The sequence below is a fragment of the Homarus americanus genome, unplaced genomic scaffold, assembly GCF_018991925.1.
Source record: "Homarus americanus isolate GMGI-L3 unplaced genomic scaffold, GMGI_Hamer_2.0 scaffold39541, whole genome shotgun sequence".
Classification (NCBI taxonomy): Eukaryota; Metazoa; Arthropoda; class Malacostraca; order Decapoda; family Nephropidae; genus Homarus; species Homarus americanus.
Window position 1 is genome coordinate 145,772 of NW_024748840.1, and position 17,182 is coordinate 162,953.

Below are 17,182 nucleotides of genomic sequence, written 5' to 3' on the forward strand. Positions count from 1 at the left end.
AAGTCAGGGCTAAACAAAGGGGACATTACAAAGGTACTCAAACTATCCAACCAGGAGCGAACTCGTAACAATGGTTTTAAATTAGACAAATTTAGATTTAGGCGCGAAATAGGTAAACACTGGTTTGGAAACAGAGTAGTGGATGAATGGAACAAGTTACCAAATGTCATCATTAACTCTAATAAGCTGGATAGCTACAAACATAGGTTGGATGTTTATATGAGCAATAGGGGTTGGGTATAAATGGGACTGCCCAGTATGGACCAATAGGCCCGCTGCAGTTTCCTCCATTCTTATGTTCTTAAGTTAAGTATGAGGAAATTATGAGAGAGAAAGAGATGAGATGAGTTTGCGAAGAGGAAGAAAAATCTTTCCCAATATTCATACACAAATATATAACACTACTTCTCACTACTGTGCATCAGACCTGAGTTTAAAAATATCCTACTCCAAATATCATCACCAAAAATATTCACCATAACAGCAAGAACGACGACCGTGTCACAATCGCTGTCTCTTGTGTCAAACTCGATGGAAACAACGACTATAGTTACTGTTGCTTCACCCTATTGTTATCTGTAGTGTCTCAGTTGATACAGTGTAAACAATAGGTCCATTCATCATCGCTAAGCCCTTGTACTGTCATTTGATCATTAACTCTAATACTCTGGATAGCTTCAAACATAGGTTGGATGGATATATGAGCAATAGGGGTTGGGTGTAAATGGGACTGCCCAGTATGGGCCAATAGGTCCGCTGCAGTTTCCTCCATTCTTTTGTTCTTATGTTAACCCTTTGAGAAACACGAAGTAAGCTTTGAAACACTTATGAACAATTATCTAAGCCTAAAAACGCCTATAGAACGACGAATTAAGCTTTAAACATTTGAGAACAATGGAAACTGGTCAGATATATTTAACACTTTTGGAATGATGGAATATTAAGCTTTAAAAACACATATGAATAATGAAACCTGTTCTGATTTACATTATAAATACACAAATAATCCAATAAAATTCAACATTGATTCATTTCTTGGTATACATTCACACCAAAATACCATAACATTAATAAATAAGATAAAAATGCCACAAAAATCAACTCTGAGTTAATTACAGTTACATTATTTACCTCAGAGAAATCAAGAATTGTTTCAAGTGATCGTGAACGAAATATTAATTTGGGAAGTGAGTAATTGTACCTGGAAGTAGTGTCCTGTAGAGAAGGTGATAATAATAATAATAATAATAATAATGATAATAATAATAATAATAATAATAATAATAATAATAATAATAATAATAATAATAATAATAATAATAATAATACTCTTGTTGTTCAAAGTTTCACAGGAGTTAAAATTTCATTATAATACAAATTAAATAAATATTATTTGTTCTTTTTGTTATTTATTTTTTTATTTTATTCGTATTTCTATATTTTTACCTTTTGACATTTACAAAAAAAATTCTTCTATTATTGTTTTTGTTCAGCTGATTATTGTCTTTATTGTTATTGTTTAACTGTAAGAAAATAAAAGTTCTAGTGTTTATGGCTTATAAAACAGCTTGTTGTAATACTTATGAAACCTTCAGTTATTAAAGCACAGTTATAGCATCACTAACAAATACTAGGATGTGTATGAAGACTTACACCCGTATAGCCGTAATGCATGAGCCCTTCTGTAGACCTGCAATGGATACGTGGACAAGATATATTTTAATAAAGCCACACAGGAAAAGGGAAACACTGGAGCACCTTAGCTTTCGACTATATTCCAGAAATCTTTAGAGGCAAATGAATTTACAGGGACTGAGAGAGGCTTATATACAACATATAACATGAGGTCAGGTGAGGTCAATAAAATGGGATCCACTAAACCACCTCCACCGCAAACGAAAGAAGAGCTTATAATACACGGGCGACGTAACAGGATGTGCGTGGGTGTACGTACGTGTGTGTGAGTGTGGCGTCCATTGGTGGAGTCAGTATTGAGGCATCAGCTGTGTTGACACCACCTGTAGCGTCAGCTGGTTGATATCCCACCATCCAGGCAGACATTTCCAGTTTTGTGCTTCCTCTCAGGGGCTTCCAGGCACCTAGAGCATAGAGGGCGTGTTGTGAGGAACCTACTGGAGGCTCCATTCAGGTGGTGGAAGGTATGACACCCTGGAAATATTGTGGCAAGAAACATTTCTGTTAAGTGATAAGTGTCGTGGCGGGCTATCTTCAGGTGTTCTTTAGGTTCAGAGAAATTGTTACCCATTTTTTCTTCATATTTTTTGTACGAAGTGAAAGGATTTGTCGTTATCTGGTGAATGTTTGCAGTTTAGATAAAGGTTAGAAATTGTTTACAAATGTTGTTAGGCATCACTAAATGGCGGCAACATCGTAACCGGATGTTGTAAATGAAAGGTGCCATGTCTTAAATAATTTAACCCGTATATATTAACACATGACATTTATTATTATTAGACACAACACAACAAGATAATAATGAGTCTGTTTATACATCTGATTCCCTGTAGAGATGATCTAATATGTTAAATTAAGGCTTTTAACAACTAGAAAGTCAGTGAAGGTCAACAGCATGCCTGGGCCTGGCTATCCCACCAGTATTCAGTATAACAGGTGAAGAGGGAGGAAGGATTTGAGTGTAATCCATTAACACAACCACATCGCGTTGTGTCCCTTTATCAACAAATTATTACCATTGGCTCCCATACACATCTTTTTTTTTCTCTACGGCTCGTCTCTGATTGGTTAGATAATTTAGCCACTCAGACGCTACCAGTCCGCTAATGGATACCTGTTGTTATCAGTATGACAATAGGAATTAGTTTACGAAAAGACTATATTATTAACTTAGTTTTCATTAATGATAATCCACAAACAATCGACTTTGACCCCTTGAGTACGATGACCTTAAACCCCCTGAGTACAGTGTCGTCGTACTCAGAGGAAGAGTTCATCGTATTGAAAGGGTTATGATATTGTACTCAAGGAAATACCGTCAAAGTACTCAATAATGGATCAAGAAATCTTCCCTCAATTAGACAAATCCATCGTACTCAAGCTTAATTCGTCTCACCTTTATAACTATTAATTATCTTTATAAAATGATTCTACCGTGAGAGAATGTAGATGCTAATTTAACACTACATAAAGGTATCTTGAGCTAAAGTGTTGTGGACTAGATAAAGTGATTTTTGGCTAGATTGAGATGTTTTGAGCTAGACTGAGATGTTTTGAGCTAGTCTGAGATGTTTTGAGCTAGACTGAGATGTTTTGAGCTAGATTGAGATGTTTTGAGCTAGACTGATATGTTTTGAGCTAGACTGAGATGTTTCGGGCTAGATTGAGATGTTTTGAGCTAGACTGAGATGTTTTGGGCTAGACTGAGATGTTTTGAGCTAGACTGATATGTTTTGAGCTAGACTGAGATGTTTTGGGCTAGACTGAGATGTTTTGAGCTAGACTGAGATGTTTTGAGCTAGACTGAGATGTTTTGAACTAGACTGAGATGCTTTGAGCTAGACTGAGATGTTTTGAGCTAGACTGAGATGTTTTGGGCTTGAATATGATACTTTGGGTTAGGTTACGGTGTTTTAACTTCTACTTTAGGATGTTAATGAAATTTTAATCTAAGTTATGTTATTTTAGGTTAGGTTATAGGGTACCGAACTATATTATGGTGCAATAAGCTATCTTATGGTGCATTTAGACCATTTTAATGTACATTAGGCTACATTATGACGCATTAAGATACACTATAGTATTCTAGGCTAGTTTTTGGTGCTAGCAAACGTCTTTACATAAATATTCTTACATTTATTATTTGCAAATGCAGTGGTGAGGAAACTGGTGACTACTCACTAACTCAGGTTTGCAAAGAATGTTTTCTCTTATTTATATTTCCAGGTTATGATCCAGTGAGGGAGATATCACATCACAGTTAAATACTACTACTGCTATTACTACTACTACTACTTCTACTATTACTTCTACTACTACTACTACTACGTACCAACAGTTACCACTACCAAAAACATAACTGACTCCAACTACCATCTCCCACCACAACCACCACTTATCCACAACCACCAGCTATTACTACCATCTTCCCCAATGGGAGATTTAACTACGGACTCCGCCCCTATGGGTACCCAACCAGACTACAGTTTCCGGGAGAACCCAAGACCAAATTTGAACCAGCGACAGGTGAGCGAAATTTATGGGTTAATTGGTTCACCTGGTTTATTGGTTCACCTGGTTCATTGGGTCACCTGGTTCATTGGGTCACCTGGTTCATTGGGTCACCTGGTTCATATGTTCACCTGGTTCATTGATTCACCCGGTTCATTGGGTCACCTGGTTCATTGGTTCACCTGGCTCATTGGTTCACCTAGCTCATTGGTACATATAATTCACCTGGTTTATTAGTTCACCTGGTTCATACAGTTCACCTAGTTCTTCTTTACCTGGTTGACTAGTTTATTTAATTACCATCAGAGAGAGAACAACACACCCCGTAAGACTGAGGCATCAGGTAGGTGTAATAGTGGTGTCTTATACGAGACACTGAAACACACCTCTCACTATCAGCTAACATTTATGAGGTTGTTTGAACAGTTGACGTCTCAACCAATGGCTTGTTGTAGTTAACTTTCCTCCTCAACCAATATTACGGTGTGGGAAGGGTTGTTACGTGTTTATACCCTGTTAGAGTATGTATTAGACTGTGATGTTAATTGAGCCTTGAGGCCCATTGTTGTATAAATATGGGACCTCCTCCTTATCTCAGCTCCTAGACTCTATTTTCAAGTTAGCATTGTTATAGTCTACTTTGTTTGCCGTGTACTATGCCAGGTGCACTGTGTGTCATTATCGTGTATTTTCTGGAGAGTCAAACACTGTTGAATGTCAATTACTTTACCTGTATGCTGGACTACTCTTCATTACAGCCTTCCACGCTCTTGCAATATAGATGAAGATGTGAAAATTAAACTTCACAATATTTTTTTATACTTTCAGGTCGTATATTATATTAGTAATTACATTATATGTCAACAATTGGAATAGAGAGATTAACTAAAATATTCTACTATATGACCTGAGTTGACCCAATGATTATTTTACCCGAGGTGACCCCCCCTTCCCACCCACAGCCGGTGCGAGTGTTCAACATCACTGGGAGCACAGGTGTCCACATCGGTTCTGTCATCCACACCTCGATGCCTCAACCACGACCCAGAGTACCTCCCCAGGACATGCCCTTGCAGAAAGATGTCGACGCCCTGAGGAGGTGAGTGTATGGTGTGTGGTGCCCGTGTTAGAAAAAAGTTGATGCCCTACTAATGAAGTGGGGCAGATTTGTTATTTTTTTTTTTTTAGTTTTTGTGATAAATGCACCAAAATTGCCATAAATTATGTTTAATATGTGCTAAGTGATATTAGATCTAGTGCCCGTAAATGGGAAATATCTGAGATGGTTGCCACACGAATTAGAAAATCCAATAAGTCACATATCTTCAGCAATACTTTACATAAAAACACGAATAAAATATCCTTTCTATGTTTGCACACATAAGAATTCCAATGTTACTGCCATTTATGAAAAAAAGGCCTGGAAATCTTCAGGGAACAATTGTATACCTTTTCTGATCTTTGATTAATACATACGGAGAACAGAAGTTCATTATTCTGCTTGGTGGCTTACACATCGAGGTGGCTGCTGGAGAACTCTAGGAGAATGGCTGGTGGTGGCTGGATAAAGGCTCTGATTTAAGCAAATATTACAACACCTGGAATAGCCAACTCCTTTCTCAAATGCTCACCCGTCAATCGAACAAGACATGTATACCAGGTCACGTTCAGTGTTTTATCAATTTTCCTTCATAAACCCCATGATGCATAAAACAGTGAAGAAAGTAACCAATTCAATTTGACGATTGGTTCATGAAACAAGTTGAGGCATCTTTACAATGCCAGTATTAGCTTGTTATGGTGTAAGTGTGCGGTCTCTACATAACTTTGACTCTATGTTTCTGTCTTAACAGCAACAGTATCATTTTTTTTTCGCCTTCGACCACACTCACTATTATCGATGGTTGACCGTTCACATATGTGATAATGATGACAGTGCATCAACGACTTCCAGCACTAGCTATTAATCAGGTACATGAGAAAAACACTGTAGTTGTGAAGTAAGATGGTGGGGCACACGGTGGATGATAGCAGGACTAGAAATCTAGAGGGTGATAGATGACTTCGAAACAGTTGCCTTGAAAACAGCACCGACCATACTGATCTTAGGCACCACGAACATACGTTGTGTGCACAGGCCACATTTACTCGTTCAAATAACTGAAAACAAAGGAAAATCCATTCATGGAAGAGAATCATTACCTGCTAGTACTGGACAGCAGAGATATGGTTGATATGGCAGTAGTCAACACTGTACACTATATAAAGAAAATGGATCAGAGGAAATATGAGATATATGTAACAGAGCGGTTAGTGATGAGAACAACACATGTATGTGACCCTATCAAGAAAAACATGACTTTGCTCAGTCGACCACCGCTGAGGGTTCCATCTACAGCAACCCAGATGGTATCGTTTCTTAAGAGTGAGTGTGCACGAGAAGGAGACTTGGAAAAATTCTTAAAGCAGAAGAACCATACATATCAGTCATCCTTATCTCAGTTGAGGAATGCCCGATAAACTTTGTACATTCAGTGGAGATGACCCAGTTATCATACTCTGTAGTGCTGCTGTCATCAATATCCTGAAGCCAAAGCGACTCCTGTTCACATGCAGAGGTTCAGGGTTCGATTCCCGAATAGTGATGCATTGTTTGTATATGGAAGTACCCTTGCCATATGGATTGATGAGATATACTGTATTGGTAGCCTCGTGTTTCCTAGCAGGACTCGGTAAAATGCTATTACGACCACATAGTTGGCACGGGCAGTCCCCGATGAAGGTTCACGTTGCTTAAAAACAAGACGAATGTGTGAAATATAACAAAGCCTAGGATAGCATTTTTGTTGGCCTTGTGGCGCGGTGGTAGCAATCATTGTTCAAATGCAGAGGTCCACAGTTCGATTCCTGACTAGTGAGGTATATGTGTGTGTGTGTGTGTGTGTGTGTGTGTGTGTGTGTGTGTGTGTCTTATTTGTCCTAAATATGTTCATTTTCCTATTCTGATGGTGGCATTGCATTCCATATGTGTGAAAGCAAAGAAAAGCTACTTCATTTGTGTATATATGCGGCGGTCATCTTAGATTTTTTCCAATTCACGGGGTCAGGGGAAATAGTCAGCTTGGGACTACATCTGAAATCATTTGAGTACACATTAAAGATGATCTATGATAATTTTGTTTCTTTTACCACAAAACTTACAGTTCACCAAGATATGACACATATCTGCCCCACTAATAAGTGTGTGGTGCCCGTATAGAAGAGAGTTAATGCCTTGTTCAGGTGACTGTAAGAGTATGGTGCTTAATACAGATTCATACTCCTGAGTTTTCCACACTACACTACTGTTACTGTAATATTTGTTTCATTTTATATCGTTCAAAGTATGTATTAAAATTTTAAGCACAGTATGTCTTTGTGGGAGAGAGGGCTGTAACACACACACACCCCCTCCCAAATTCTATTACTTTAACTTCTTTGCACTTTTTCCACCCTGCATTAAAACTTTTTTCACTGTATAAAGACTCTATTCATTCGACATAAAGACTGTTTTTACTTTGTATAACGAAATTGTTTACATTCACCAGGTGTAGTCGAGAGATTGATGACCGCGACAAATTCGTGGTAAGCGAGCACCTGGGTAGCGCGTGGAAGTCTCTGGGGCGCGCGATGGGCTTTTCCCCTGGACAGCTGGACAACCTGGAAGCCGATCACCCCCGCAGCGCCAACCAAGCCTACGAACTCCTTGCATCCTGGCATGACAGGGAGGCTCAACATGCCACCGTATCCAGGCTGACAGAACTCCTCCTCGCCGTCAGGGCTTATCCTGTTGTCAAGAGGCTCAAACCTTAAAAGAGTAGATCACACGCTGTCAAGAACCCACTCAAGTTGTCCTGAAACTGTGCGATGCTTCGAGAAAGTTGTTGCAGATGTTAGGTTGTAAGGTTATACCCATTGAAAGCTGTTTATGTTCAAGTGACTTCACGATGATATGTCAATAATCACAATCACAAGTTCTCAAGATCCATAAGACGTATTGTGTATATAGATAGTATTTTAAAGTATGTTCAGTTATGACTGAAATGCCTGAGAACTTGGCATTCGTGAGATTTTCAAAGACAGGACTAAGACATTGATCGAAAGCCTCGCCGCTTCTGTCATGTCATCCAGAGGAAAAATATAGAAACAATATATTAGAAAATGTTATGAAGTACAAGAATCTTATTTGAATTTATTACCGCTTTTAATTACCTTATCCTTAACACACTTATTCTAGAGGTGTTCCCGCCTTATTCAGCCTTTCAATAGTCTTAACTTTACGAGTGGGAATTAAACACATTATTGGTACATAAATTAATCATATCCTATAGCGACTTAAACCATTGATAATTCCTTATACTTTTCTTAATCTCAATGGCATTTGACATGGAAGGTTAGATTAATTCAATTAAGATTTGGCAGTTATACTTACGGACATTTATATATTGTAGAGGGTTGGCTTAAATGAAATATTACTTATCAGGTCTCAGAGATGACCCCGTGACCGTAAGACATGTGGTCGAGGGTATTTGTCATATATAAAATGAAATTAAGGCTAACATTGTTTTAAATGTAGCATTTTATGACGTCATCAATGGTGTGGTTGTCTATGTCACTTTAAAGGTGAAAGAAAATTGTCTTTTGTCATTCAAAATTTCTTAATTGGTCATAAAAATTTAGTAATACAAACTACACTCTTTTAAGTCTTATTGAAGCTCTTGTCCAATATTATGTTAACAATGGTACTCTCTCTCTCTCTCTCTCTCTCTCTCTCTCTCTCTCTCTCTCAAGGAAAGCGAATACTACCTCTAATACACACAACATCGACGGTACAACCGCCGCCACTCGGCACCTCACAGTGGCCAGCACAGATGACAGGTGCTCTGATGATGATTTTAATGTCCGTCGGCCCGGGGTCAGGAAACGTTGATGCCGAGGTGCCTGGTGATGTCGGGGCGCCAGGGCTGGTTGAGGAGGCGGTGGTGTTGGTAGCGGTGGCGGTGGTGTTGGTGGTGGTGGCGGTGGTGGTGGTAGTCGATGGAGTAGTCACTTGAGTGTCTGGGCGTCTTACCTGTGAAGGATAAATAATCGCATCTGGATCAGGTAAAGCAACTTGGCTGAAGAAGGGCGAGTCCTCTATTGCCTCTGGTTCCAGCCTGGTTTTGAGTTGCTCGGAGTCGTCCTCTGATATTTGGGGAACTAACGACAGAGAAGATGAGGTAGAGGATCTCCTTTTCTCACTGACCTTAAACTTGTGATTAGTATAGATGCTGGTCGTCTCAGAGTCCTCTTGACCTTGGGGTTGATGGGGCGATGATGTCTCGTCGGGAGATTTATTTTCCCCAGCGCTGTACTGTGTCGTATACTGACCTTGACGCACAGTAATGGCTGAGGAATGTGATGTCTCTTCCTTTTGTTCAGGGCTGTATTGAAGGGAAGCAGGTGGAAAAATCGGCGCATAATGAAAGGTGGTGAGGCTTGCTGAATCCATCTCAACGGGAAAGATAGTTAAGTGAGGTGAGACGGGACTGACAACTGGATTGGGAGGGAAGGAAGGGGTGTGTGAGGGAGGGTGCTGGTGGCTGGAGTAGAGGAGCGGCAAGAACGGACCACTGTGGTGTATTGGGACCAGGTGAGTCCCCCAAGTGATGACAGGTGTTGACACAGATGACTCAAGGGACTCATGATTCGGTGATCCAAGGGTTAGAGTCGCGAGGAGCTGAGATGAGTCGCTAAGTTCTGTCGGGAAGGGAGAGGGAAGAGTCACTCATGGTGTAAAAATAAACATTGACTTTCAAAATATACATACATACATACATACATACATACATACATACATATATACTGTACATACATACATACATACATCCTTGACCACCGACGGGTCAAGACGGGTCAGACGCACCTGGCGCTGCTCAGCAGCAGCCACGTCAACTGTTATGTTGGCCCATACCAACTCCCCCTGAACCCTCCTCCCCACCGGAATATCAACAAGTTCTCGCCAGAAGTTATTATTTCATTTGGGAAAGGAATGGAACCAGTGTTGAATAGTGGTGAACAGTGCTTAAGTCAGCGAAAAACAACTCGGCAGTTGAGTCTGAGGCAAGCTAACGTTCACACAGTGAGGTCCCAGGTACCCAGTGATAATTCCCCTGAGACTCCACGATAGAGAGGCCTGGGACCACACCTCACCCACTTGAGTGAGTGAAGTCCTGTGACAACAGATCACGTGGTGTCCCCATGATGCTACGACACCACGTAGTGAATGAGTTGCTACAGTATCATGTGAAGTTCCTCATAACACCATCTGCGAGGGAATTACTACACCACGTGATGCCCCTCATAACACCATCTGTGAGGGAATTACTACATGTGATGCCCCTCATAACACCATCTGTGAGGGAATTACTACACCACATCATACACCATCTGTGAGGGAATTACTACTCCCCTCATAACACCATCTGTGAGGGAATTACTACCTCCCCTCATAACACCATCTGTGAGGGAATTACTACACCACATCAGGCCCCTCATACACCATCTGTGAGGGAATTACTACACCACATCACGCCCCTCATACACCATCTGTGAGGGAATTACTACACCACGTCAAGCCCCTCAAACACCACCTGTGAGGGAACTAGTATCCACGGATGCCCATAACGCCATCTGTGAGGGAATTACTACACCACGTCAAGCCCCTCATAACACCACCTGTGAGGGAGTTACTACACTACCTGTCTGCTGTTCAACACCTCAGCTCACATGATCTACGTGTGTAAACATTAATCTGTATGTTCACTGTATGTTCCTTCACCTTTCTCTAATGAAGGCTTTTGTTAAACCACCAATGTATGTAATAAGTCATTTATGTCCGATGTATATTTTCAGCCTTCGGGATGCAAAACTTTTTCAATAAACCGTCAATTATTATTATTATTATTATTATTATTACATACATACATACATACATACATACATACATACATACATAGGTGTGTACAAGTAGACTCGTTATACATGTACAGCAAGGTAAGGATAACTAAGAGCAATAACCACAAAAACACAGACAAGGAAAGAGGCGGAAAATAACAGTAGGAACCAAAAGAAAAGAATAAAGAAAGGAAGATAGAAGCAGCAGAAGCCAAGAACAAGAGAATATTATACTGAAAACAAGAGTAGTTGAGTAAGTAGGTCATGACCCAGGAGGAGAGGAACTAGGTCATGACCCAGGAGGAGAAGGAACTAGGTCATGACCCAGGAGGAGAGGAACTAGGTCATGACCCAGGAGGAGAGGAACTAGGTCATGACCCAGGAGGAGAGGAACTAGGTCATGACCCAGGAGGAGAGGAACTAGGTCATGACCCAGGAGGAGAGGAACTAGGTCATGGTAGGTCTGACCCAGGAGGAGAGGAACTAGGTCAACTAGGGACCCAGGAGGAGGAACTAGGTCATGACCCAGGAGGAGAGGTCATGACCCAGGTCATGACCCAGGTCATGACCCAGGAGGAGAGAACTAGGTCATGACCCAGGAGGAGAACTAGGTCATGACCCAGGAGGAGAGGAACTAGGTCATGACCCAGGAGGAGAGGAACTAGGTCATGACTCCAGGAGGAGGAGGAACAGGTCATGACCAAGGAGAGAGGACTAGGTCATGACCCAGGAGGAGAGGAACTAGGTCAGGAAGGAGGAGAGAACCAGGTAGGTCATGACCCAGGAGGAGAGGAACTAGGTCATGACAGGAGTAGGTCATGACCCAGGAGGAGAGAACTAGGTCATGACCCAGGAGGAGAGGAACTAGGTCATGACCCAGGAGAGGGAACTAGGTCATGACCCAGGAGGAACTAGGTCATGACCCAGGCTCCCAGGTAGACTCATGACCCAGGAGGAGAGGAACTAGGTCATGACCCAGGAGGAGAGGAACTAGGTCATGACCCAGGAGGAGAGGAACTAGGTCATGACCCAGGAGGAGAGGAACTAGGTCATGACCAGGAGGGACTCATGACCCAGGAGGAGAGGAACCAGGGTCCCCAGGAGGAGGAACTAGGTCATGACCCAGGAGGAGAGGAACTAGGTCATGACCCAGGAGAGAGGTCATGACCCAGGAGGAGAACTAGGTCATGACCAGGAGGAGAGGAACTAGGTCATGACCCAGGAGGAGAGAGGAACTCAGAGTAGGTCATGACCCATGGTCATGACCCAGGAGGAGAGGAACTAGGTCATGACCCAGGAGGAGAGGAACTAGGTCATGACCCAGGAGGAGAAGGAACTAGGTCATGACCCAGGAGGAGAGAACTAGGGCATGACCCCCAGGAGGAGAGGGGTCATGACCCAGGAGAGGAGAGACCCAGGAGGAGAGGAACTAGGTCATGACCAGGAGGAGAAACAGGTCATGACCCAGGAGGAGTAGGTCATGACCAAGGAGGAGAGAACTAGGTCATGACTCCAGGAGGAGAGGAACTAGGTCATGACCCAGAGAGAGGAGGAGAGGAACTAGGTCATGACCCAGGAGGAGAGGAACTCAACCCAGGAGGAGAGGAACTAGGTCATGACCCAGGAGGAGAGAACTAGGTCATGACCCAGGAGGAGAGGAACTAGGTCATGACCCAGGAGGAGAGGAACTAGGTCATGACCCAGGAGGAGACTAGGTCATGACCCAGGAGGAGAGGGGTCAACCCAGGATGACCCAGGAGGAGGAACTAGGTCATGACTAGGTCATGACCCAGGAGGAGGAGGAGGCGAACTAGGTCATGACCCAGGAGGAGAGGAACTAGGTCAAGACCCAGGAGGAGAGGAACTAGGTCATGGCCTAGGAGGAGAGGAACTAGGTCATGATCCAGGAGGAGGGGAACTAGGTCATGGCCTAGGAGGAGAGGAACTAGGTCATAAACCATGCGGAGAGGAACTAGGTCATGATCCAGGAGGAGAGGAACTAGGTCATGACCTAGGAGAGGAACTAGGTCATGTCCCAGGAGGAGAGGATCTAGGTCATGACCCAGGAGGAGAGGAACTAGGTCATGACCTAGGAGAGGAACTAGGTCATGACCCAGGAGGAGAGAAACTAGGTCATGACCCACAAGGAGAGAAACTAGGTCAGTCACTGCCTGACATCATATATACAGGCCACTCTGCCACTGTACCTAAGAAAGGGATATTAATAAGCAGACAGACAGACAGACAGATTGAGAGACACATAGATAGCTAGATAGATAGATAGTTAGATAGATAGATAGATGTTTGCCTCACCTTTCTCCTTCGGGAGGCTCTTGAAGATGCCCCAGAGTGCAGGCGGAGGGGGAGGGTGAAGGTGATGTCCTTGTAGGTCCTCGATATCGTGCAGGGGTTCATTGACATCATCCGTGACCCCGAGTGCTACATCCACCATGAGGGTCATCAACACCATCATCACCTTGGTGCGCGCCATCCCAGGAACCATCTGGAGATTTCTCAAGGCCAACATCAACCTGGTGGAGTGCACTACTAACACCTTCAGAAATCCCTTTACTTCTTTCGCTTTTTATGGTGACACTGCTTTGGAGAGTTGTTTTATTAATTATGTTTAAATCTTCAAACACAATTTACACATTTGTCTCAACTTTCCACCACAGTTAGCGTCACTAGATTTCTTTCTATGGTAATCAAGAGATTTTATTAGTTTTCTCTCCAGGAATCACTTACTTTATCAAGAATTATGACGTTCCTTTTTTTTAACCTTAACTCATGTCCCATTACTCAGAAGCTAAGAAGTCCATCAATATAACGTTTGGACAGCCTGTGGCTCTGTCTCTGTGTCAGGAGACGACTTGGGTCTCACACTTAACCAGTTCCTGACGCGGGTCGTGGGGAAGACGTGTTTGTTCTTGACACGTGCGAGGAGAAAGTTCCTTTACAATGGCTGTGAGAAACGAGGTGACTCTAGAGTCTAGACTCACCTAGGATTCCTTCATATCCATGGAAGAAGTGACAGTTCCTGTAGGAGGGTGAGGCTCCCTTTTGACAATGTGAAACTTGAGAATTTAAAAAAAGGGAAATCCCTTCAGGAGGTGGGGGATTTTTTTTTGCCCCTGTAAAGTTCATGAAGGGGTGAGGGTTCCTCTAATACTCTTGTGTGAGCTGGGTGCCCCTTCTGAAGCAGAGTTCCTGCACCTTCGTGTGAGGTTAGCGAGGATCCCTCCGGAGAGGTGTGAGGAGTGAGGTCGAGCAGGTGCGACTGGCTAGCGGTGTCCGCCAGCCAGGTAAAAGATCGCGGTCGTCGCCCCCACCCTCTCAGGGTTGCAATATCTCCTCTAGATATTTTTGTGGTTTACGTTGTGTTCTGTTCACATTCAATGATCACAACATTCCAAGTGAATCTAAACTCTAAAACAACTGACTAAGATGAATACGACAAAATAAATTCTAAGACAAATATCAGGGTACACTGACTCTCCTAAAGAGACAAGTGCATCAAAAGTTGTGGGATTGATCAAGGAAGCATCGAAGGAACAAGTCACGCCTAGCTCATCAACTGCCGGAAAAATTTTACAATATCAAAGGATGAAAACCAAGATGTCGTGAGGCAATATTTTCTCTTGTAAATTAATAGGCCAAACACTTACTAAAATTTCTGTTTAAAATGTCACAACACAGTATCTCTCTCTCTCTCTCTCTCTCTCTCATTTTGCTTCACCAGTCTCTGCAGTTTCCTCATTGGACATGCAGCACGTGGTGGTTTGATCAAAACACCTGTATAATCCAGAACCAGTCATTCAAGAACACGGGCACAGTCAGTGAAGTTCATGGACAGTCAATCAAAGCACACACCAGTCACCACCTTACTCCAGTCACCACCTTACTCCAGTCACCATCTTACTCCAGTCACCACCTTACACCAGTCACCACCTTACTCCAGTCACCATCTTACTCCAGTCACCACCTTACTCCAGTCACCACATTACACCAGTCACCACCTTACTCCAGTCACCACCTTACACCAGTCACCACCTTACACCAGTCACCACCTTACTCCAGTCACCACCTTACACCAGTAACCACTTACTCCAGTCACCACCTTACACCAGTCACCACTTACTCCAGTCACCACCTTAGTCACCACCTCCAGTCACCACCTTACTCCAGTCACCACCACCAGTCACCACCTTAGTCACCACCAACACCAGTCACACCCAGTCACCATCTTACTCCAGTCACCACCTTATCACCACCTTACACCAGCCACCACCTCACCAGCCACCACCTTACACCAGTCACCACCTTACACCAGTCACCACCTTACTCAGTCACCACCTTACTCCAGTCACCATCTTACTCCAGTCACCATCTTACTCCAGTCACCACCTTACTCCAGTCACCACATTACACCAGTACCTAGTCACCACTTACACCAGTCACCACCTTACTCCAGTCACCACCTTACACCAGTCACCACCTTACACCACACCAGTCACCACCTTAGTCACCACCTTCCAGTCACCACAGTCACCACCTTACACCAGTCAACACCTTACTCCAGTCACCACCTTACTCCAGTCACCGCCTTACACCAGTCACCACCTTACACCAGTCACCACCTAACACCAGTCACCATCTTACTCCAGTCACCACCTTACTCCAGTCACCGCCTTACACCAGTCACCACCTTACTTCAGTCACCACCTTACAGTCCCAGTCACCACCTTACACCAGTCACCATCTTACACCAGTCACCACCTTACTTCCAGTCACCACCTTACACCAGTCACCACCTTACAACAGTCACCACCTCACCACCTTACACCAGTCACCACCTTACACCAGTCACCACCATACTCCAGTCACCACCTTACTTCCAGTCACCGCCTTACTCAGTCACCACCTTACCAGTCACCACCTTACTCCAGTCACCACCTTACTCCAGTCACCACCTTACCCAGTCACCACCTTACACCAGTCACCACCTTACACCAGTCAACACCTTACTCCAGTCACCACCTTCTCCAGTCATTACACCAGTCACCACCTTACACCAGTCACCACCTAACACCAGTCACCATCTTACTCCAGTCACCACCTTACTCCAGTCACCGCCTTACACCAGTCACCACCTTACTTCAGTCACCACTTCCAGTCACCACCTTACACCAGTCACCACCTTACACCAGTCACCATCTTACACCAGTCACCACCTTACTTCAGTCACCACCTTATACCAGTCACCACCTTACACCAGTCACCACCTTACAACAGTCACCACCTTACAACAGTCACCACCTTACACCAGTCACCACCTTACACCAGTCACCACCATACTCCAGTCACCACCTTACTTCAGTCACCGCCTTACTTCAGTCACCACCTTACACCAGTCACCACCTTACTCCAGTCACCACCTTACTCCAATACACCAGTCAACATCTTACAACAGTCACCACCATAGTTCAGTCACCACCTTACTCCAGTCACCACATTACAACAGTCACCACCTTACACCAGTGACCACCTTACTCCAATACACCAGTCACCACCTTACACCAGTCACCACACCAGTCACCACCTTACAACAGTCACCACAATAGTTCAGTCACCACCTTACAACAGTCACCACCTTACACCAGTCACCACCTTACACCAGTCACCACCTTACACCAGTCACCACCTTACTCCAGTCACCACCTTACTTCAGTCACCACCTTACACCAGTCACCACCTTACACCAGTCACCACCTTACACCAGTCACCACCTTACACCAGTCAACACCTTACACCAGTCACCACCTGAGATTATGTTTAGAAGAAGGAAGACAGAACCAAAGGAGACGAGAAGGAGCGAAGAGAAAGCTGGGAGAAATGAAGGAGAAGGAGATGAGAAAGGAGGTGAAGAGAGAGTGAACAGGTTTTAAAGAAAGGTGTATACAGTATTAGGCACAGCTAAGGAGATAATATATACTTTATAACA

The 17,182-nt window shown here is 43.4% G+C and overlaps 2 protein-coding genes across 3 annotated transcripts; one reads left to right on the forward strand and one right to left on the reverse strand.

Annotated features, from left to right (window-relative positions):
* Positions 1 to 1,968: 1,968 nt before the first annotated feature.
* On the forward strand, positions 1,969 to 8,440 carry LOC121880459 (protein immune deficiency-like). Of its 2 annotated transcripts, none has more exons than XM_042387650.1 (4): positions 1,969 to 2,159; positions 3,922 to 4,221; positions 5,145 to 5,305; positions 7,794 to 8,440. In XM_042387650.1, the coding sequence occupies exons 2-4, from the start codon at positions 4,129 to 4,131 to the stop codon at positions 8,056 to 8,058; spliced, it is 519 nt and encodes a 172-aa protein (XP_042243584.1). In that variant the 5' UTR covers positions 1,969 to 2,159; positions 3,922 to 4,128; the 3' UTR covers positions 8,059 to 8,440. The 2 variants fall into 2 exon arrangements, with proteins under 2 accessions (XP_042243584.1, XP_042243585.1); XM_042387651.1 differs by having other exon boundaries at positions 1,970 to 2,159; positions 5,169 to 5,305.
* A 444-nt stretch (positions 8,441 to 8,884) lies between these two features.
* On the reverse strand, positions 8,885 to 14,461 carry LOC121880458 (mucin-5AC-like). Its single transcript, XM_042387649.1, has 2 exons — positions 13,495 to 14,461; positions 8,885 to 9,984 (listed from the first exon to the last, which is right to left on the reverse strand). The coding sequence occupies exons 1-2, from the start codon at positions 13,706 to 13,708 to the stop codon at positions 9,032 to 9,034; spliced, it is 1,167 nt and encodes a 388-aa protein (XP_042243583.1). The 5' UTR covers positions 13,709 to 14,461; the 3' UTR covers positions 8,885 to 9,031.
* Between the last annotated feature and the right edge of the window lie 2,721 nt (positions 14,462 to 17,182).